The 22,739-nt window shown below is 40.5% G+C and overlaps 1 protein-coding gene across 5 annotated transcripts in view; it reads left to right on the top strand.

The window, feature by feature from the left end:
• The window catches only part of ZNF133 (zinc finger protein 133), a 29,279-nt gene extending 19,290 nt beyond the window's left edge, over window positions 1-9,989 (top strand). For all 5 annotated transcript variants that reach the window (XM_077114909.1, XM_077114911.1, XM_077114907.1 and 2 more), the window contains 2 exons: window positions 163-258; window positions 8,065-9,989. In XM_077114909.1, the coding sequence (XP_076971024.1) occupies window positions 163-258; window positions 8,065-9,812 (1,844 nt within the window). In that variant the 3' untranslated portion in view covers window positions 9,813-9,989. The remainder of the gene's footprint in view (window positions 1-162; window positions 259-8,064) is intronic.
• The last annotated feature ends 12,750 nt before the right edge of the window (window positions 9,990-22,739 follow it).

The following is a 22,739-nucleotide window of genomic DNA, read 5'->3' as shown; positions in this document are numbered from 1 at the left end:
CCGGTTCACCTTCCCTACTCACCCCTTCCATTGCTGAGAACTCTTTATTCTTAAATTTTCCAACCCCCCCTTTGAAGTTCCTCATCTGTTTTGCTCTGAATTCTAGAATGGGCCCTTGAGCTCACATCCTACACTCACCTTGTTTTCTTTTCCTGTGAACAGGAATTCCATTTTCTAAACCAAAGCTCATCACCCAGCTGGAGCGAGGGAAAGAAACCTGGCAAGATGAGAGAAAATGCCCACTGGCCACCTGTTCAGGTGAGTGGGGAACAGAGGACACATGGGACACGGTGCTCAGCACGTTGGGAGGGGGAGGCATTGCTCAGGTGCCAGGGAGGAAGCTGTTTCCTGACCTCCTGAGTGGCTTTTAGAAGGCCTGGTACTGTCACCCTTTCAGACTATGATTCCCGCTCAGGTGAGGATTTTCCTGGTGTCTCTGGTGTCTTTCCTCCTCCTTTCTTCCTGCTGGATTCTCCTTCTCTGTCTTACTCAGTGTTCCACATTCTTGGACTTCTTGCTTTTGTTGGTGCTGTTTTTTAAGAAGATCAGGCAAGAGTGTATGAATAAAAAGGACTGAAGAAAGTAGGCAAGCCCAGTGGGAGGAAGGGGACTAAAGAGTCAGACGAGAAATTAGCATGGGATCCTCAACCACCATGAGCTAAGAATGTTTTTTTAGAAATTTATTATTATTTATTTATTTAGAGCAGTTGTAGGTTTACAGAAAAATCATGCAGAAAGTACAGAGGTCCCATATCTCCTCTCCCCCCACACAGTATACCCTGTTGTTAACATTTTTGCACTCTTTTGGTTTATTTGTTATATACCAAATATAACTGATGTACCAATATTATTATAGTTTTCATTAGGATTCACTCTTTAGGTTGTATAATTCAGTGGAATTTCTTTTTTTTAATTTTTATTGTGGTAACATACATAGAACATAAAATTTCGCATTTTAACTACTTTCAAGTATATGATTCAGTATAGTTAATTGCACTCACAATGTTGTGCTACCATCACCAACATCCATTACCAAAACTTTTCCATCCCCCTAACCAGAAACTGTGTTGAAATTAAGTATTCTCCATTTCCATCCCGACCCTGTTCACCTATGTTCTAATGTCTGACTCTATGAATTTGTGTAATCTATTATTTCATATAAGTGGGATTATACAATATTTGCCTTTTGTGTATGGCTTATATTAATCAACTGAGGTTTTCGAGGTTCATGTTGTTACATGTATCAGGACTTTATTTGTTTTTAAGGCTGAATGGTATTCCATTATGTGGATATGCCACATTTTGTTTATTCATTTGTCAGTGGACACTTGGGTTGCTTCCTCCTTTTGGCTATAGTGAATAATGCTGCTGTGGACATTTGTGTACAAATATCTGTTTGAGTCCCTGCTTACATTCCCTTTGGGTATATGCTCAAAAATGGAGCTGCTGATTCATATGTCAGTTTTATTTTTAACTTTCTGAGGAACCACCAAACTGTTTTACACAGTGGCTGCACCATTTTACATTCTCACCAACAATGCACAAGTGTTCTTATTTCTCCACAGTCTTGCCAACACTTATTTTCCATGTTAGAATAATAGCTGTTCTTGTGGTTGTGAAGTGGTAACTCATCATGGTTTTGATTTGCATTTCCCTAATGGCTAGCATATGAGCATCTTTTCATGTGCTTATTTGCCATTTGTGTATGTCTTTGGAGAAGTATCTATTTAAGTCCTTTGCCCTTTTTTTTTTGTTTTTTAACTTTTTATTTTAAATCATTTAAACTTACAGGACAGTTACAAAAATAGTACAGACTCCATTCAGAGAACCCCAGCATAGTGCACCTCCCTCTCCACAGATACCCAGATCCATCAACTTTAACATTTTGCCATCTTGCCATATTATTCTGTCATGTATCTATTTCTCTATCTATTACCTGGACATTTCAGAGCAAATTACACACATCAGATTCCTTGAATACATAATACTTCCTATTCCTACGAACAAGGATATACACTTATGTAATTACCTTAAATACAGTTAACTAGTTCAAGAAATTTAATGTTGATATAAAGCTTACAGTCTATATTTCAATTTTTTCTTGAATTCCATTAATATCCTTTTGAGCCTTTTTTTCCTCCATTTTTAGATCTACCCATTAACATGTATTGTATTTAATTGTCATCATCTCTAGTTTCTTTCTTCCTTTCTTTTTTTTTTAATTGTAGAGACATGCATACATCTTCCTATCTCAGCCTTTCCCAAGCTTACCGTTCAGTATTAATCACATTCACACTGTGGCAGTGCCCTCACCGCTGTCTGTTACTATAACTTTCCCTTCACCCCAAACAGAAACTTTACACTCATTTTACAATAAGTCCGCATTGCCCCTGCCCCCCACCCATGGTAACCGGTACTCTACTTCCTGTCTCTACAAGTTTGCATATCTCTGCTATTTTCTTTGTGGTTACCGTGGGGCTTAAATTTAACATCTGAAATCTATAGCAATCTTGTCTGCTTTGATTCTAACTTAAAAACTTCTATACATACACTCTGTCTCCCCACCTTTATGTAGTTCTTATCACAAATTGCATAATTATACATTATAAGCCCGAAGCCATTGATTTATCAGTACATTTATGCATCTGTCTTTTAGACCTTGTAGGAAGTAATAAGTGGAATTAAAAATAAAAAATTCAATAGTACTAGTAGTTATGTTTAGCTTTGTCTTGATCTTTACTGGAGATCTTTATTTCTTCACGTGGCTTTAGTCAATTGTCTCTTGTCCTTTCCTTTCAACCTGCAGAACCTCCTTTAGTATTGTAAGGCAGTCTAGAGGTAGTGAACTCCCTCAGCTTTTGTTTACCTGGGAATATCTTAATTCTTCCCCCATGTTTGAAAAACAGGTTTACCAGATTCAATCCCCAATACCACGGTTAAAATTTTCAACATGTAAGAAGTTTGGGTCTCTATGAAATATTCCATTGTTCCTAGAAGCAGAATTCTCACACCATCTTTCATTGTATGCTGTCAAACTTTCTCCTTTCTCTCTTCATCTATTTTGATACATATTTCCCTTGTGATAGTGATTTAAACCATGTTAAGATCAGTTGCTGCTGATACTCCTTTTATCTTTTCAACAAGTCTCAGTGTTTCTTTTTCTGATTACTGATTATTTTCTTTCCCTTTTTATTTTAAGGTTATGTTTGATCATAAATATGTAATAATTCATTACTGTTCAGTATATTTTTCTGTATTGTTTATTAACTTCATTTGTTCTAAATGTGTTTTTAGCATTTTAACATTCTTAATTCTAACAGTTGCTGTGAAGTCTTTAAAGGTTATAAATATTAATATAATTTCAATAAAAAATATATTTCAAAAGATTTTTAAAAATCCAAACCGAATGGCTCAGTCTTCAGGGCTGAAACATCACCTTGATGATGTCTTGATTTGGGCTTTTTTTTCCAGTGTTAAAACCATGAGCTAAAAATTCCTATCACCTGCTTTCCTCCCTCCCCCCCCCCCCAAAAAGGAAGGCTTTTCTACACGTCACACTTCTACAATATCTATTGTTAAGAGTTTGATACATATCGTTCTAGACTTTTTTCAGTGTAGGTATGTGTATGTGTCTACTTTTTTTTCTCTTATAATTATGTATAATGCTTTTCATTCTCTTTTCCCAGTTGCTTATTTCATGAAAAATATATCATTGTATAATATTTTATTATACAATTTCATAACTAAAAATTATGGATTATTTGTCATTTATGTCCAGTATTCCTTCATTATAAACAGTATTATTGTGAACATCTTACTGTATGAAATTTAAAACATTCATTTGAAAATTTCCATGGCATCAACTACTAGAAGCAAAATTCTAAACTAGACTGTATCTACATTTTTAAAAGCTTGCTCTAAATAAACTTGAACAAATTTATACTCTAGGAGTAGTGTGTGTTATTCTCCATGCCTCTACACCTTTAACAACAATAGATGTTACTGGTATTTTTATTTTTGGTAGTCTGATAAGGGGAAAATGTTACCCCATTTTTGTAGTTCTTTGACTATTAATGAAGTCAAGCAACATTTCATATGTTTATTTGCCATTTGTATTTCTTATGAAGGTTCTTCTGTTTCCACTTTCAGCACCTTTTTTTTCTTGATTTGTAAATTATAATAACAAATGAAAGAATAAAACGTATATAATTATTTCATTAACTGTCCCAAAAGAATTTAATAAAATTCAGCCATCATTTCTGATTAAAAACTAAATGAAACATTTCTGGATTTGGTGGAGGAGTCAAGTGAGCCAAAAGAATCCCTGCAGATAACCATAAAACACTGGGTCACATTTTTTAAAAATTAAAAACCACTGCCATTTTGAAACACTGAAAAGCATTAGAAAATGGACGAAAGGTGGAGAATATAATTTTAACAAATTGCCCTTGGAAGGGGCAAGGACTGCTTGTTTGATGCTTATTGTTCCCAATTCACTGCCCAGCCCTCATGGCTATAGCTGTAGAATATAGTGATAGCCAGTCTTAGTGGTGAATGGTTCCAGATATCTGAGCTCAGGGCTGTGTAAGCAGCTGCAAATTCAGTCAATCCAGGCACTTTGAGTCTCTGAGGAGTGAGACCCAGATTCAGAGATCAACTTCCTATTACCTGCTAAACTTTTCATGCAGTATAAAGAATCTGGGGGTACCAGCACAAAAGCAGGCAAAGATAAGAAACAAATCTATACCTGGAAAGTAGAGGGACAGGGAACCAGATCTGTGAGTTTGATTCTTTCCATGTGTACATTCTTCAAAAAACGTGCAGCTTGGATGGTGGAAAGCCAAAGCCAGATGGATATCAAGTGTCAGCGTATACAGCTGCAGCTAGAAATTAGTAGTGGGGCAATCCTAGAAGCAAGTTCACCACAGAGAGGGTTAGCCCGAACTCTGCCCCAATCCCTGGCTGTCTTACATTGACCCAGGATATTTCCTCTCACTACTTCTCTTCAGCATCTTATTGGCAGTTCTAGCGGTGCAATAAGAGGAGAAAAAAATAAGGCACAAATATTGGAAAGGAATACATAAGCTGCCTTTTTATTTATAGATGGGATGTTCATCTATGTAGAAAACCCTAAGAAATGTGCAAGAAGTTACTAGCCCTAATGAATATAGCAAGGTTGAAGGATACAAGATCATTGTACAAATATCAGTCACATTTCTATACATGAACAATCAGAAATCGAAAAAAAAATTAGTCGGACTTTATCAAAATTAAAACTTTTGCTCTTCAAAGATACCATTAAGAAAATGAAAAGGGGAGCTACAGATTTCTATGCAAAATATTCAGATATTACAACTCAATAATAAGACTGCCTAATTTAAAAGTGGACAAATAGAAACTTCACAAAGAATTCATTCACCTGGCAAAAAAAAAGTGTTTTAAAAAATGTCAATATCATTAACCTTTAGAGAAATGCACATTAAAAACCTGGTGAGATACCACTAAACCTATAACAGAATGGCTAAAATTTAAAAAGGAGAAAATATAAGTGTTGAGCATGTGGAATGAAATGTGGTAACAGCCACTTTAGAACACAGTTTGGCAGTGTCTTATAAACTTAAGCTAATACTGGATGATATAATTTAGCAGTTTCGTTGCTAGAAATTGAAACTATGCCCAAACCAAGATTTATTGGTCACACTATCAAAGAGGCAAAAAACTGAATAATAAATACAGGACTTTAGTAGAAAATATTTAAGAAATTCTCTTTGATTAGGAACAACAAATTAGGCATACCCATTGTCACTAGAACTCTACATTGATTCAGTGATTATTTCAGGTTCAGAAAAATACATATTTGTGTTAATGTACAAAGACCAGGGCATATGGCATTTTCCTGGCCTCCTGGGAATTCTAGAACGCATGCTCTGGTGGCAGACAGTGCCCCTATATCCTCTCTTTTTCTAGCCAACATTGCTCCTATGTCTTTGGCAAGCTCTCCTCTGTCTGACCTCTGAGGGGAAGAAGGTCCCTTTTTTTTTTTTTTTTGTCTCTTGTAGGGATATCAGAAGCCTTGGAGGGATTATTACTTGCATCAACATCACAGTCACTGTGCTTAACACAGGAATTCCTGCTACTGAAAGACCTACTCACCTTGGTTGGGATGTATTAACATATAGACCGTAGTCTGCATGACCCAATGTATATAAAAGTAAGCTAAGAAATTGCTTCTCTTCTCCCATGATCTCCCAAAGCAGAAACCGACAAGAAATCAAGTCTTAAAACTCAGCCAAGCTTCAGAGTGACCACAATCTCAGGGCAGTTGCTGCCTAGAAATAGAAATACAAAATCAGTCATGAGTTACAGAAACTAAACATAGATTAACAGAATCAGCTTAGTGAGAACTCAGTGAAAGCAGTCACAGCTCAGTCACTGCCAAGAAGCACAATCTTGAGGAGACCTTTAGACAATCAGCTCTGAGCACAAAGGGTTCAAGCAAAGTGCACTTGCTCAGGGTGGTGCTTCCGCAGCACTGGTACTGGCACGAGATGGTCTTTAGAGTTTGTCAGTGGGTCCTCAAGATAATCATCAAGGAATAAAGAGAAGATCTACCAAAAAAGATTGAGTTTATTTATTGACCAGGCAGCAGAACACAATGCTCACGTTTACTTAATGTGGGAAACATTTTCCACTGAGTGGGGAAATTCTGCAATTTGTAAGAGCTAGGGAAAGGTGGTTGTGCTCATTTTAATTAGAGTTGAAAAGGAGTTTTAGGTATAGAGTAGAATGATTCCGTAACTGTACCTGGTTGGTTTTAAGTTTAATTATTCACTGATCAAAAAAAGAGCGTTCAGGTAGATCCAGTAAGGATCTGGACATGGATTCTCAAGTTACAGTCATTTATTGGCTTTAGCCAGTTAAAACCAGTTGCAATGAAACAATACATTCGTAGTTGAAATCTTCCTACACAAGAGGTGCTGTAAATTGAAGATTTTTTATTTTGCACTGATTTCTGGAGGAGGGGGTATTTTGGCACTAAGTAGGGCTTGGATTAGTAAGGGACACCAGGATGGAGAATCTTTTTAATTGGTGGGGGCCTAGATTATGTGTGTGCTTCCCATTGCTGAAAGCTTAGAAATTCTGGCATAAAGTATCCTCTAATAAATATTTATTAATGAATGGGAAAATTCTAATTCAGGTATATTTCATACGTGGTCTTTTTAACCTTTTCTTTTTTTTTTTTTTTGGTTTACAACTTTTCCCCCTTTATTAGAGAAGTTGTGGGTTTACAAAGCAATCATGCCTAAAATACAGGCTTTCCATACACAGCCCCACCACCAACACCTTGCATTGGTGTGTAGCGTTTGTTACAAATGATGATAGCACATTTTTACAAATGCACTATTAATTAAACTCCAGGTTTAATTTAGGGTTGCTGTAGTGTAGTTCCAGGATTTTTTTAAAACAATTTTTTTTCTGTTACATATATTTATACAAACTAACATTTCCCCTTTTAATCATATTCAGATATGCATTTCAGTGCAGTTTATAATCAGTGTTTAATACTGCTTTCTCTACTAGGGGTTCTCCAGACTGAATGACTGTTATCTCAGTCCATCCTTTGTCCTCATTAGAAAATAGAGAATGCCATAAAGACATTTCCAGATGGGCATATGGTTAGATAGCTCTCAAAGTGAATACTTGTGGACCTGGTTTATATCAGTGTCATGGTTATGAGTTAGAAGATAATTGTAGCAGGGGGGCAAGACTGTTGCATGTTGTTGCTGTTTACAGAGCCAAAACTGCCTGTAGTGCTTCTTTGAATATTTCTTTGATCTGATACATAGAGCAGGTTTTAGGGGTAGGATTTATAGATTGTAATAACAGATCTAGTATGTAGTGATAGAATGGAAAACCTGGCCATGTTAAGGAGGGCTTGGCTTGGATAGCACTTAACTTTTAAGCACTTTGAAGAACTGAGGCTCGAGTCTCACCACCAGACTGCAGAATTGCTTAGACAGCCTGAGGACTCAGTTCTGACTCAGACTTTTCTCTCTACAACAGAACCAAAGCCGGAGATCCAGCTTTGTCCTTTCTGCCCTCCGGATTTCTCCCGTCAGAAATTTCACCTGCAGCATGTGCTGTGCAGCCACCCGGCCTGGATCTTCCCGTGCTTGTGTGCAGAAGCAGCTCACCAGCAGCCTGAGGATCCGTGTCCTGGGGAGCAGACCCAGCAGCAGCGACTCTCTGATCAAAGTTCCTGGATGAAGAAAGCAGGAAGCCCAGAGAGAGAAGGTGCCACTCTCTTGTTTGGAAGGACAAAGAAAAAGACTTCAGGAGCGTTCTCGAGGCCAGCCCAAAGGCAGCCAGTCAGTTCTAAGAATAGCATGAGAGGAGTGGAAATAGAGACCACCCCAGCTCAGAGGGGGAACCCTGAGGAAACAGACAAACTATTGAAGAGGATAGAAGTCTTAGGATTTGGAACAATCAATTGTGGAGAGTGTGGACTAGGCTTCAGCAAGATGACAAACCTACTTAGCCACCAGAGGATACACTCAGGGGAGAAGCCGTACGTGTGTGGGGTGTGTGAGAAGGGCTTTAGTCTAAAGAAAAGCCTTGCCCGACACCAGAAGGCACACTCAGGGGAGAAACCGATTGTGTGCCGGGAATGTGGGCGAGGATTTAACCGAAAGTCCACACTCATCATCCACGAGAGGACACACTCGGGCGAAAAGCCTTATATGTGCAGTGAGTGTGGGCGAGGCTTTAGTCAAAAGTCAAACCTCATCATACATCAGAGGACACATTCGGGGGAGAAGCCTTATGTGTGCAGGGAGTGTGGGAAAGGCTTTAGCCAGAAATCTGCTGTCGTTCGACACCAGAGGACACACTCAGAGGAGAAGACCATTGTGTGCAGTGATTGTGGCCTGGGCTTCAGCGACAGGTCAAACCTCATCTCACATCAGAGGACACACTCAGGGGAGAAGCCTTATGCGTGCAAGGAGTGTGGGCGATGCTTTAGGCAGAGGACAACCCTTGTCAATCACCAGAGGACACACTCGAAGGAGAAGCCTTATGTGTGCGGGGTGTGTGGGCACAGCTTTAGCCAGAATTCCACCCTCATCTCACACAGGAGGACACACACTGGGGAGAAGCCATATGTGTGTGGGGTGTGCGGGCGAGGCTTCAGTCTGAAGTCACACCTCATCAGACATCAGAACATACACTCAGGGGACAAGCCCATTGTATGCAAGGATTGTGGTCGAGGCTTCAGCCAGCAGTCAAATCTCATCCGTCACCAGAGGACACACTCAGGGGAAAAGCCCATGGTGTGTGAGGAGTGTGGGCGAGGTTTCAGCCAGAAGTCAAACCTCCTTGCACATCAGAGGACACACTCAGGGGAGAAGCCTTATGTGTGCAGGGAGTGTGGGCGAGGCTTCAGTCACCAAGCAGGTCTCATCCGACACAAGAGGAAACACTTGCGGGAGAAGCCATACACTTGCAGGCAGTGTGGACTGGGCTTTAGCAACAAGTCGACTTTAATCTCCCATAAACGGCTACACTCAGAAGAGAAGCCTTGTGTATGCAGAGAGTGCGGCCAGGGCTTTATCCAAAGGTCACACCTCATCTCACATCAGATGACACACAAGGAGGAGAAGCCCTATGTGTGCAGGACATGCGGGCAAGGATTTAGCCAGAAGTCTCACCTCAACAGACACAGTAGGGTGAAGTGTGTTCACCACAAACCTCTGCTCCAGATTCACTCTGAGGACTATTCTGGCCAATCTTCTGACCCCATATACTCCCTTTGAATGTGAAGTTGGCAATGAGGACAAAGTCATCAAATTTTTTACACTTTGATGAAATGGAATAAAAAATGCATTTCTTGAGTTGTCAAAGGATATTTGACTTAGTTTATTTTCTCTACACTAAGTCTTTTCCATGCCTCGTGGCCTTTTATTCTAATAAACTTCTGTATGTATCTGTAATCCTGGCAGTGCACCTCATTCATTCATCTTATCTGTAAAGACAGGTGTCTCAGGGACACCAAGGGACACTATAACAAATACCACAACTGGTAGGCTCCAACAACAGGATTTTATTGTCACAGTTTTGGTGACTTGAAGTCCAAAAGCAAGGTATCAGCAGGGTCATGCTTTTCTGAATCTGTAGTGTCCAGGTGGTGTATCACCAGCAGTGCGTAACTCAGTTTCTGCCTCTGTCACATAGCCATCTGTCCCCATCTGTCTCCTGCCTCTATCACAAATTTCCTCTGATTATAAGGACTCCAATCAGACTGAATTAAGGTCCACCCTCATTCAGTTTGGCCTCATCTGGACTGATAATATCTTCGAAGATCCTAGTTACAGAGGGGTTCACATCCACAGGATCAGGGGTTAGAATGGGAATGTGTCTTTGGGGGTGGGGGGCATGAGTGGATCAATGACACATGGCTTTTGTGACAGTTCCCTTTCTCTTCTCTCCTAGCTCTCGTGTGTTTGTTGTTGTCTTGCTTATTCATCCCCTAAGCACTTTAATTGCTTTTCCTCAACTTCATTCCTGGTCCTCCGATCTCAGGGTCTTCCTTAACAGTACATTGTTCCCAGTACCCCAGGCCCGAGGCCTGGTCTTTCAACCATGACCAAGCGATTCTTTAGTCTCAGAGCCTTGAGTCTCCATCTTGCCCATGACATACCCCCAAGAACATGCATAAACTCTCCCCCTCCCCACCCCTGCTCTACAATACCACCTCACAAGCACTGCAGTCACTATACAAGGAACTTTAACCATATCTTTTCCTCAGCCCTTCATAACAGGGATAAAATCCTTTTTTATCCTCCCAATTCAGCCTCTGCAGTCCCAGGGTTGAGGACTTCATCAGGCTGCTCAGCACTCCTCAGTACTTAATTCCCAGGTCAGCCATCCTGTGAGTGGTCTAAGCCCCCTTAGCCACCCCTTGAAGTTTCTCTAAACACGAAGCTAAAGATATTTAACTATATTTAAAGATATTTAACCATACTTCTTCCCTTGTATTCTAGTACAAAGTAGTTTTGCTAAAAACAAGAGATGGCCAGGTAAAGATGTCAAAGGTGCAGCTGTAAAACCTTTTTTTAAGTGTTCAGAAATTTAAATAAATAAGAGTAAAAATCAAAACACACTGAATTTCAAGCCAGTAGGCTTATTCAAAATATTATTAAAGTGGTATGGAATTGTATAGTAATTTCTGAGATAATCTGTAGCAGCAATTTTTTTTATAAAAGTTTATTAAAGAAACATTTTAAAGAGAGGGGGAAAAAAGTTCAGAAAGATGTAACTGGTGCCTCCAAGGCTCTCAACTACACAAAATGGTTTTAAGAATTTTAAGGGTATCATCCCACAGCACCCTGACACTCAACCTGTACCAGAAAGGGACCCGTTGTCAAGAATTTTGTGGGTGTAGTTTATAAAATGGGGTGAACTCCAACAAGAAACATAGGAAACTCATGATGTTTTTAAGAAATTTGTTCTAATAGAAACACCACTAAGTTGTACTGAAAGGGACAGAGAAAATTCCCTAACTTTCTATGGGCAGGGAAGCAGGCTGTAAACACAGGCTATCTCTTATGGGGTAGGAAAGATAACTCAGAGTGCAGACACAAGAGCCATTGAGAGTCATCCCCAATGGGCAGTACAGGTGGCGTGTACCCAGCCAGGTTTCAGAATTTCTATGAACTGGTAACTGCTGTGTGCCTGCTACTTCCCGTTTTTTTTAACAGAAACATTTATTGTGGTTATTCTGCCCCTGAATCAACATTGGATGTTAGCCTTCTTGCAGAGGTCTGCAGATAAAGAGCTGCATCAGAAATGCGTTGTCTACACCTGACCTAATTTAGATAACAAGATCCTGAACTTTGAGTTAATGCTATATTGGGATAAGACTTTGGAGTGTTTTAGGGGATGGGATGAGTGTATATTTCATACGGATGGACATGAAGTTTGTGCTCAGAGTGTAGATTACAGAGAGACTCTCCAAAATGAGCACCATCAATTCCCTACTAAAATATATCATCATGAGGTAGAGTCTAGTTACCCTCCTCATGAATCTGAACAAGCCTTAGTGACTTGCTTGATGAAGTGAATGTAGCAGAAGTGACATGGGAATTCTGAGACTAGTTCATAAGCCTTGCGGCATCTACTCTTCAAATCCTGCTGCCATGCTGTGGAAACCTCAAGCCATAAGGAGAGGCCACTTAGAGGCACACTGGTCTACAACCCCAGCTGAGCTGGCCAATAGCCTACTTCCAATCCAGGAGTGTGAGTGAGCCATCCTGAAAGTCTCATCCTGTAAAATCTTCAGTTGACAGCAGCCCCAGCTGACATCTGCAACCACATGGGAGACCTCAAGTGTGAACCATTCAGCTGAGCTCAGTCAACCTACAGACCTGAGAGGAATGATAAAACAATTGTTCTTTTAAGCTCCTAAGTTGTTTTTTTAATGCAGTTTTATTGAGACATATGCACATGCCAAAGAATCCATTCAAAGTATACAATCAGTGGCTCACAGTATCATCATATGGTTGTACATTCATTACCACAATCAATTTTAGAACATTTTCATTACTCCATGAAAAAAATAAAAAAGAACACCCAAAACACCCCATGCCCTTAATCCCCCCTATTAATTTGTTTGTTTATTTATTTTATTACTCATCTGGCCATACATTGGATAAAGGGAGTGTCAGTCACAAGGCTTTCACAATCATATGATAAAAGCTGTATAGTTATACAATCATCATCAAGCATTCAGTCTACTGGATTACAGTTCAACAGTTTCAGGTATTTCCTTGTAGGTATTCTAATACATTAGGAACTAAAAAGAAATACCTTATATAATGCATAAGAATAACTTCCAGAATGACCTCTCAACTCTATTTGAAATCTCTTAGCCACTGAAACTTTGTTTTTTTTCATTTCTTATCCCCCTTTTGTTCAAGAAGTCATTCTCAATCACACCATGCCAGGGCCAGGCTCATCCCTGGGAATGATGTCCCACGTTTCCAGGGAGGCTTACACCCCTGGGAGTCATGTCCCACAGAGAAGACAAGCCCCTAAGTTTTTAAAATAGTTTATTATGCAGCAATATTTTACTGGAAAACTTTTATAACAGGACTGAGTTTTCTAACCATAACTCAATATCTTGAAACCATAAATGCAAAAAGAAACATTAAGTGTGGTTACACAAAAATGAAATATGCAAGGCAAGCAAATCACACCTTAAACCAAAGCAAAGGACAAACTGGGGTGGGGGTGAGGGGCTGCAGTTCATAGCCCAAAGGGGTTTGCATAATATCTTTAGAAACTGAGTTTTAAAAAATCAACAATGCAACATAAAATACTCAAAATATATAGACAGATCACAGTATAGGAAGTATTTTACATTTGAAAACATCCTTAACATCAGTAAAGACACGGAAAGATCATTTACACCAGTTAGATTGGCAAAAATTATACAACTTGAAAACCCACTCTGGTAGACTGTGGAAACAGGCCACCTCATACATTACTCCTGGGAATATAAATTGGTACAAGTCCTATGGCAGATAATTGAATAATATCTACCAAAATTAAGAATCTCTATTTCCCTTGAGCCTTGATCTCTGAGTGGAATTTATCTGATAGTTATACATGCTTGTGTGCAAAGTGATTTATATAAGTTTTCTTATAAACTTTTTTATTGTAAAATATTGCATATTGTCATGGTCAGGTTCATGTGTCAACTTCGCCAGGTTGTATTACTCATTTGTCTGGTTTGGCAAGAGGACATTTCATAGAATTAAATCATGAGCACACTGGCTGCATCCACAGCTGATTCCATTTGTAATCAGCCAAGGGGAGTGTCTTCTGCAGTGAGTGATGCTTAATCTAGTCACTAGAAGCCTTTCAAGGAGGATTCAGAAGAGACAGGCTCTCTTCCTGCTTCGGCTGGCGAGCCTCTCCTGTGGAGTTCACCCAGACCCTCCATCAGAGCTGACAGTTTCACAGCCTGCCTACGGATATTGGACTCTATGTTCCCATGGTAATGTGAAACACTTTTATAAATTTTATATTTACAGATATTTCCTGTTGATTTTGTTTCTCTAGAGAACCCTAGCTAATACAGCTTGGTCCCAGGAGTGGTTCTTAAGAAACAGAATCTTAAAAATGGGTTTTTACAATTGGTTTCCTACTGTGACTGGACTCAAAGGCACTAAGGACGCTGATTCCCATAATCAGAATGATACTGCCAATCCATGGGCGAGTTGACAAAAGAGATGATCAAAATATCACCATTCAATTCTCCTAATGCTTCACTTGTATGAAGCCAGGCTCTGGGAAATAATGTTTTTGACACTTTTATGGAGTTTTGTGGAAATAGGAGGTATAGAGATGTTGGCTGTTAGATACAGTGTATACATTAATGAGTGAAAGGGATGGGCTTAAGTCTTCAAACGAGAAGCTTATGTGCTAGCAGACGTAAATGTTTCTATGAGTGTCCTGAAGGAAAATCTCATTTCCTGTAGCCGTAGACTTGAGATCTTAAAAATCAGACTCAGAATCTTACTGTTAGAGTAGCAACTTTACAACATAAGCTGAAATCTCAGTGTTGCATGGTGTCTGCCATTAAAGTGAGGGCATTGATTGGAAAGGAATGCGACCCTGAAAAATGAGATGGCAACGTATGGATTGATAATGATGTCGGTGTAGAGATTGAAACCCTAGGTCATGCTGAGTCTTCCCTAGATAACCCTGTAACAGTCTGCACTGAGGACATAGCCGCCCCACCTCCAACCTGCCTTGAGGAATTGGCCACCCAACCTCCACCTGAAGGAATTAGCCCTAGAGTGATTAATCTTGTTTCACCAGATGAAACTGCAAATGAAGTCCCTGAAGCAAATGACTTGGAAGATGCTTCTAATTCCTTTCATGACCCACCCCCACAATCCCTCATTTATTCCAGACCTATAACTAGACTAAAGTCCGAACAGGCCCCAAAAGATGAGGTACAAAGTATTACCCATAAGGAGGTACATTATACTCCAAAAGAACAGTTTTCTGTTGGAGACAGTCATCTGAGGGTTCAGGTGGTTGGCTGACAGCCGAGGACATGGGGCATAGGCACGCCATGCCTTGCTGATGTAGAAGGCTAAAGAAGCAAATGTTCTCAAGGATGCTGACTCAAGAGTCTGAGGAGGCCTGTAAAGAGAACATTCTGATAAGAAATAAACAGTTCCTGAGACAAAGAACTGGGAACCAAACTTTATAGCTTTGCTGGCAAGATAGATGTGCTGGTTTGAAAGGATATATGCCCCCTAAGAAAAGCCATGTTTTGATATAAATCCCATTTCTTAAAGGTAGAATAACCCTTATTCAATACTATATATATGAAACTGTAATGAGATCATCTCATTACAGTGATTTAGTCAAGAATGGTTGTTAAACTGGATTAGGGGATGACATGTCTCCACCCATTTGAGTGGGTCTTGATTAGTTTCTGAAGTCCTATAAAAAAGGAAACATTTTGGAGAGAGAGATTCAGAGAGAGCAGAAAATGCTGCAGCACCACGAAGCAGAGAGTCCACCAACCAGCGACCTTTGGAGATGAAGAAGGAAAACACCTCCCGGGGAGCTTCATGAAGCAGGAAGCCAGGAGACAAAGCTAGCAGATGACACCGTATTTGCCATGTGCCCTTCCAGCAGAGAGAGAAGTCCTGACTGTGTTCGCCATGTGCCTTCTCACTTGAGAGAGAAACCCTGAACTTCATCGGCCTTCTTGAACCAAGGTATCTTTCCCTGAATGCCTTTGATTGGACATTTCTATAGACTTGTTTTAATTGGGACATTTTCTCATCCTTAGAACTTTAAACTAGCAACTCATTAAATTCCCCTTTTTTTGGGCAGGCCACAGTGGCTCAGCAGGTAAGAGTGCTTGCTTGCCATGCCCGAGGACCCGGGTTCGGTTCCCGGTGCCTGCCCATGTTAATAAAAAAAAAAAAAAAAAAAAAATTCCCCTTTTTAAAAGCCATTCCGTTTCTGGTATATTGCATTCCAGCAGCTAGCAAACTAGAACAATAGATATTCAAAAATAATATTGCTTTGATTACACTCCCTAAAGCAGTCCCTGTGTAAGAGCACAATAAGTATGTGGACATCAGTATATTCGGGGCTCTTGCTCCTGATGAGCTTGAGTCCCCTGACGCCACTTAACTCTCTTCTTGTGTTTGTTGTTTCTTAATCCTACACAGTGCCCCTTCTTCTCCCCTGTTTTCTGGGGAATTCCCAGCAGTTTTCCAATTTACATAGACAGAAATCAGGGGAATATGTGTGGCGATAGATTTTAAGGATGTAGGATAATGGTGGGAGGAATATAAAACTGGATCAGGCTGAATTTATTCATATGGGCCCACTAAGCAGAGATTCTGCATTCAGTGTTATAGCTCGAGGGGTTAGAAAAGGCCTTAACAGTTTGTATGGATGGTTGGCTGAAACATGGATCAAAAGGTGGCCGACATAACCTGAGGTTGAAATACCAGAACTGCTCTGGTATAATGTAGAAGAGAGGATCCAAAGGCTTAGAGAGATTGGAATGTTAGAGTGGATTTATCATGCAAAGCCTGCTCTTATACCCCAGGAATGTCTGGAGGATGCACCTTTTACCAGAACTGTGAGAGATAAATTTGTGAGACTAGCACCATCATCCCTGAAGAGGTCTGTAGTGGCCCTTCTCTGAAGGTCAGGTATTACTGTGGGAACTGCTGTCACTGAGCTGGAATCCTTAAACACAATGGGGATGACCGGATCCCGAGTTGGCAGAAGCCAGGTGGCAGCACTTAATCACCAAAGACAAGGTGGATGTGGCTATCATAGACAGCAGACTCTGAGCAGAAGTCAAAATAATCTGACTTGCAGAGATTTGAGGCATTAGCTAGTAAATCATGGGGTACCTAGAAGTACAATAAATGGGCAGTTTACTAAATTTTTGTTTGAGCTGTATAAACAAAAGAGTTCTTGGTTAAGTGAACAGAAGTCTAACTTGAATTACAAAAACGGAGAGTCATGGCCCCTTAATTAATTTCCGGACTTGAGACAGTTATTTCCCCAGTTCCCAAATGCATAATTGGAATAGACATACTGAGCAACCTGCACAATCCCCATATTGGCTCTCTAACTTGTGGAGTGAGGGTTATTACGGTGGGAATGGCCAAGTGGATGGCCCCTACCTAGCAAAATAGTAAATGAGAAGAAATACTGGATTCCTGGATGTATAGAACTGCCACTCTTAAGGACTTGAAGGATACAGGTGTGGTGATTCCCACCACATCCCCATTCAACTCTCCTATTTGGCCTGTGCAGAAAACAAATGGCTCTTGGAGGATGACAGTGGATTATCGTAAGCTCAACCAGGTGGTAACTCCAATTGCAGCTGCTGTTCCAGATGTGGTATCATTGCTTGAGCAAATCAGTACATCTCCTGGCACCTGGTATGCAGCTATTGATCTGGCAAATGCTTTTCTCTCAATAGCTGTTATTAAGGACCACCAGAAACAGTTTGCTTTCAGCTGGCAAGCTCAACAATATACTTTCACTGTCCTGCCTCAGGGGTATATCAATTCTCCAGCCCTATGTCATAATCTTGTCTGCAGGAAACTTGATCGTTCCTCCCTCCTACAAGACATCACACTGGTCCATTATATTGACGATATCATGTTGATTGGACCTGGTGAGCAGAAGTTGCAACTACTCCAGACTTATTGATAAGACATTTGCATGTCAGAGGATGGGAGATAAATCCAGCAAAATTACAGGGGCCTTCCACCTCATTGAAATTTACAGGTGTCCAGTGGTGTGGGACATGTTGAGATATCCCTTCTAAGGTGAAGGATAAGTTGCTGCATCTGGCCCCTCTTACAACCAAAAAAGAGGCACAACGCCTAGTTGATCTTTTTGGATTTTGGTGACAACATATTCCTCATTTGCCTGTGCTACTCCAGCCCATTTATCGAGTGACCAGAAGAACTTCTAATTTTGAGTGGGGACCTGAACAAAAGGAGGCTCTGCAACAGGTCCAGACTGCTGTACAAGCTGCTCTCCCACTTGGACCATATGATCCAGCAGATCCAATGGTGCTGGAAGTGTCAGTGGCAAATAGAGATGCTGTTTGGTGCCTTTGGCAGGCCCGTATAGGAGAATCACAACACAGACCCTTAGGACTTTGAAGCAAAGCCTTACCATCTGCTGCATATAACTACTCTCCTTTTGAGAAACAGCTTTTGGCCTGCTACTGGGCCTTAGTAGAGACTGAATGCTTAACCATAGGCCACCAAGTTCCCATGAAACCTGAGTTGCCTATCATGAGCTAGGTGTTGTCTGACCCAGCAAGCCATAAAGTTGGGCGTGTGCAGCAGCACTCTATTGTAAAATGGAAATGGTATATATGAGATAGGGCCAGAGCAGGTCCTGAAGGCACAAGTAAGTCACATGAGAAAGTGGCCCAAATGCCCATGGTCTCTGCTCCTGCCACATTACCTTCTCTTTCCCAGACCAGGGCTATGGCCTTTTGGGGAGTTCCTTACAGTGAATTGACTGAGGAAGAGAAAACTCAGGCCTGGTTATAGATGATTTGGCACATTATGCTGATACCACCCAAAAGTGGACAGCTGCAGCACTACAACCCCTTTCTGGGGTGTCTTGGAAGGACAGTGGTGAGGGGAAATCCTCCCAATGGGCAGAACTTTGAGCAGTGCACCTGGTTGTTCATTTTGCTTGGAAGGAAAACTGGCCAGAGGTGTGTTTGTGTACTGACTCATTGGGTGTTGCCAATGATTTGGCTGGATGGTCAGGGACTTGGAAAGACTATAATTGGAAAATTGGTCTAGGGGTAGAAAGAGGTCTGGGGAAGAGGTATGTGAATAGGCCTTTCTGGGTGGGCTAAAAACATGAAGATATTTATGTGGAAGGTTTTAATAATCAAGTGGATAAGATGACCCAATCTGTGGATTCCAGTCAGCCTCTTTCCCCAGCAACTCCTGTCATTGCTCAATGGGCTTATGAACAAAGTGGTCATGGTGGTAGGGATGGAGGTTATGCATGGGCTCAGCAACATGGATTTCCACTGACCTGGCTACAAGCACTGCCGAGTACCCAATTTGCCAGCAGCAGAGACCCACACTCAGCCCCTGATATGGCACCATTCCCTGAGGTGACCAGCCAGCTACATGGTGGCAGGTTGATTACATTGGACCACTACCTTCCTGGAAGGGGCGGCAATTTGTTCTAACTGGAATAGACACATACTCTGGATATGGGTTTGCTTTCCCTGCATGCAATGCTTCTGCCAAAACTACCATCCATGGACTTACAGAATGCCTTATCCATTGTCATGGTATTCCACATAGCATTGCTTCTAATCAAAGGACACACTTCACAGCAAATGAAATGTGGGAATGGGCACATGCTCATTGAATTCTCTGGTTACCACATTCCCCATCATCCAGAGGCAGTTGGATTGATAGAATGGTGGAATGACCTTTTGAAATCTCAATTACAGTGCCAACTAGGTAGCAATAACTTGAAGGGCTGGGGTAATTTTTGCAGGAAGCTGTGTATGCTCTGAATCAGTATCCACTGTATGGTGCTGTTCCTTCCATAGCCAGGATCCATGGGAGAGCTCAGGGACAGGAACCAAGGGGTGGAAATGGGAGTGAGTGGCACCACCCACTATTACCCCTAGTGATCCACTAGGAAAACTTTTGTTTCCTGTCCCTGAGCTCTGCTAGTCTACAGGTTTTAATTCCAAAAGGCAGAGTGCTTCCACCAGGAGAAACAACAATGATTCCATTGAACTGGAATCTAAGACTGCCACCTGGTCACTTTGGGCTACTCATGCCCCTGGAATAACAAGCCAAGAAGGGGATTACATTACTGGTTGGGGTGATTGACCCTGACTATTGGGGGCAATAGGACTGCAACTACACAATGGAGCTAAAGAATAGTTTTCCTGGAATGTAGGAGATCCCCTAGGGCATCTTTTAGTACTACCATGCCCTGTGATTAAAATCAATGGAAAACTGCAACAGCCCAATCCAGGCAGGACTAAAAGTTTGCTTCATCCCACTAGGCAAAGAACCACAGCCAGCTGATATGCTTGCTGAGGGTAAAGGCAACATGGAATGGGTAGTGGAGGAAGGTAGTAATCAGTATGAACTACAACAACATGATGAGTTACAGAAACGAGGACTGTAATGCTGCTTTATTCATGTTATTGTATTTAAGTTGTAAGATATCAAGTTTAAGAATGAATATTACCCAAGGACTTGCACCCTATTCTGGGGAGATATAATGTGTTTCCAGTTGTATGCAGAACAGTTGAGTATTGTTAGTCGAAGAAAAAAAATGTGTTTTTTATTGTTTTCTATTTAGAAATTAAGTATGGTTTAAGGTGATGTGTATAGCTGCCAAGTTGACAAGGGGTGGACTGCTATGGTCAGGTTCATGTGTCAACTTGGCTAGGTAGTGGTACTTGTTTGTCTGGTTGGGCAAATGCTGGCCTGTCTATTGCTATGAGGACATTTCATAGAACTAAGTCATGATCACAGCTGATTCCATTTGTATTCAACCAAGGGGAGTGTCTTCTGCAATGAGTAATGCTTAATCTCATCACTGGAAGCCTTTTAAGCAGGATTCAGAAGAGACAGGCTCTCTTCCTGCTTTGGCCAGTGAGCCTCTCTTGTGGAGTTCATCCAGACCCTCCATCAGAGTCATCAGAAGCAGGCAGCTTCACAGCCTGCCCTACAGATATTGGACTCTATGTTTCCATGGTTACATGAGACAGTTTTATAAATTTTATATTTACAGACATTTCCTGCTGATTCTGTTTCTCTAGAGAACCCTATATACATATATACAAAGCACAGAAAGAAAAAAGCAATAATTTTCAAACCACACTTCAACAAGTAGTTACAGATCAGATCCCAGAGTTTGTCATGGGCTACCATTCCACCATCTCAGATTTTTCCTTATAAATGCTTGAAAACACTGGAGACTATAACGAATATTAATATAGTGATTCAGCAACCATGCTCATTTCTTAAATCCCATTTTTCACTGTTATACTTCTTCCTTTTCCTTTAATCCTTCTTCCAATATATAGGGATTTTTCGGCAATGCCCATTCTGACTTTTTCATATTGAGAAGGGGTACCCACACTAGAGGAAAGGGGGATGAAATTAGTTGATAATCTTGGAGAGGCTGCTCCCTCTGAGTTTCAGAATTTATCTTACCTACGAGCCCTCCAGGAATTTTATGTTCCAGAAAGGCAAACCTAGTGCATGAAACTTTATAGAATTTCAATTCAAGCCATAGTGTTTTTTTTGGCAATATCATCAAAAATTTTTTAAAGTGGTGTTTCATTATAAAGAAGAAAGTCACAATGCTGGTATACCTCGGAGATATTATTCAGTTCTAGGCTACTGCAATAAAGTGAATATCACAATACAGCAAGTCCCATGAAGTTTTTGGCTTCCAGTGCATATAAAAGTTATGTCTATTAAGTGTGCAACTACATTATATCTAAAAAAACAATGTATATACTTTCATTTAAAAATACTTTATTGCTAAAAAATGCTAACTATCATCTGAGCCTTCAGCTAAGTGTAATCTTGCTGGTGGAGGGTCTTGTCTCAATGTTAATGGCGATTGGAGGATCAGGGTGCTGGCAGCTGAAAGTTGGGGTAGCTGTAGCAATTTCTTCAAATAGCACAACAATGAAGTTTGCTGTATCAATTAACTCTTCATTTCACAAAAAGATTTCTCTGTTATATGCAATGCGATTTGATAGCATTTTCACAAAGTAGAACTTCTTTCAAAAATGGAGTTAATCCTCTCAAACCCTGCTGCTGCTTTATCAACCAAGTTTATATAATATTCCAATTTCTTTGTGGTCATTTCAACAATGTTCACAGCATCTTCATCAGGTGTAGATTCATCTCAAGAAACCACTTTGTTTGCTTATCCATAAGAAGTAATTCCTCACCCATTCAAGTTTTATCATGATTGCAGCGATTCTGCCAACATTTTCAGGCTCCACTTTTAACTCTAGTTTTCATGCTATTTCTACCACATCTGCAGTTACTTTCTCCACTGACATCTTGAACTCCTCAAAGTCATCCATGAGGGTTGAAATCAACTTCTTCCAAACTCTTGTTAATGTTACTATTCTTTTTTTTTTGTATGGGCAGGCACCAGGAATTGAACCCAAGTCTCCATCATGGCAGGAGACAACTCTGCCTGCTGAGCCACTGTGGCCCACCCAATATATATAGATATTTAATATAGTTTTATTGAGTTTGTACCAAATAAACATTTTTTTGCTTTAGTCCCACACAAAGTTGGAGTTCTAAAATATGAATGACCATCTATCTCCAACACAATGTTAGTTCATATTAGTGAGACCATACAGTATTTGTTCTTTTGTTTCTGGCTAATCTCACTCAACATAATGTCCTCAAGGTCCATCCATGTTGTTACATGCTTCACGAATTTATTCTGTCTTATAGCTGTGTAATATTCCATAGTATGTATATACCACAGCTTGTTTAGCCACTTCTCTGCTGATGGACATTATAATTATTTCCATCTCTTGACAACTGTAAATAATGCTGCTATAAGCATTGGTGTGCAAATGTCCATTTGTGTCCTTGCCGTCATGTCTGCTGAGTAGATTT

Source organism: Tamandua tetradactyla, chromosome 1 (genome assembly GCF_023851605.1).
Source record: "Tamandua tetradactyla isolate mTamTet1 chromosome 1, mTamTet1.pri, whole genome shotgun sequence".
Classification (NCBI taxonomy): domain Eukaryota; kingdom Metazoa; phylum Chordata; class Mammalia; order Pilosa; family Myrmecophagidae; genus Tamandua; species Tamandua tetradactyla.
Note: the sequence above shows the minus strand (reverse complement) of the source record. Positions and strands in the feature narration are given on the sequence as shown.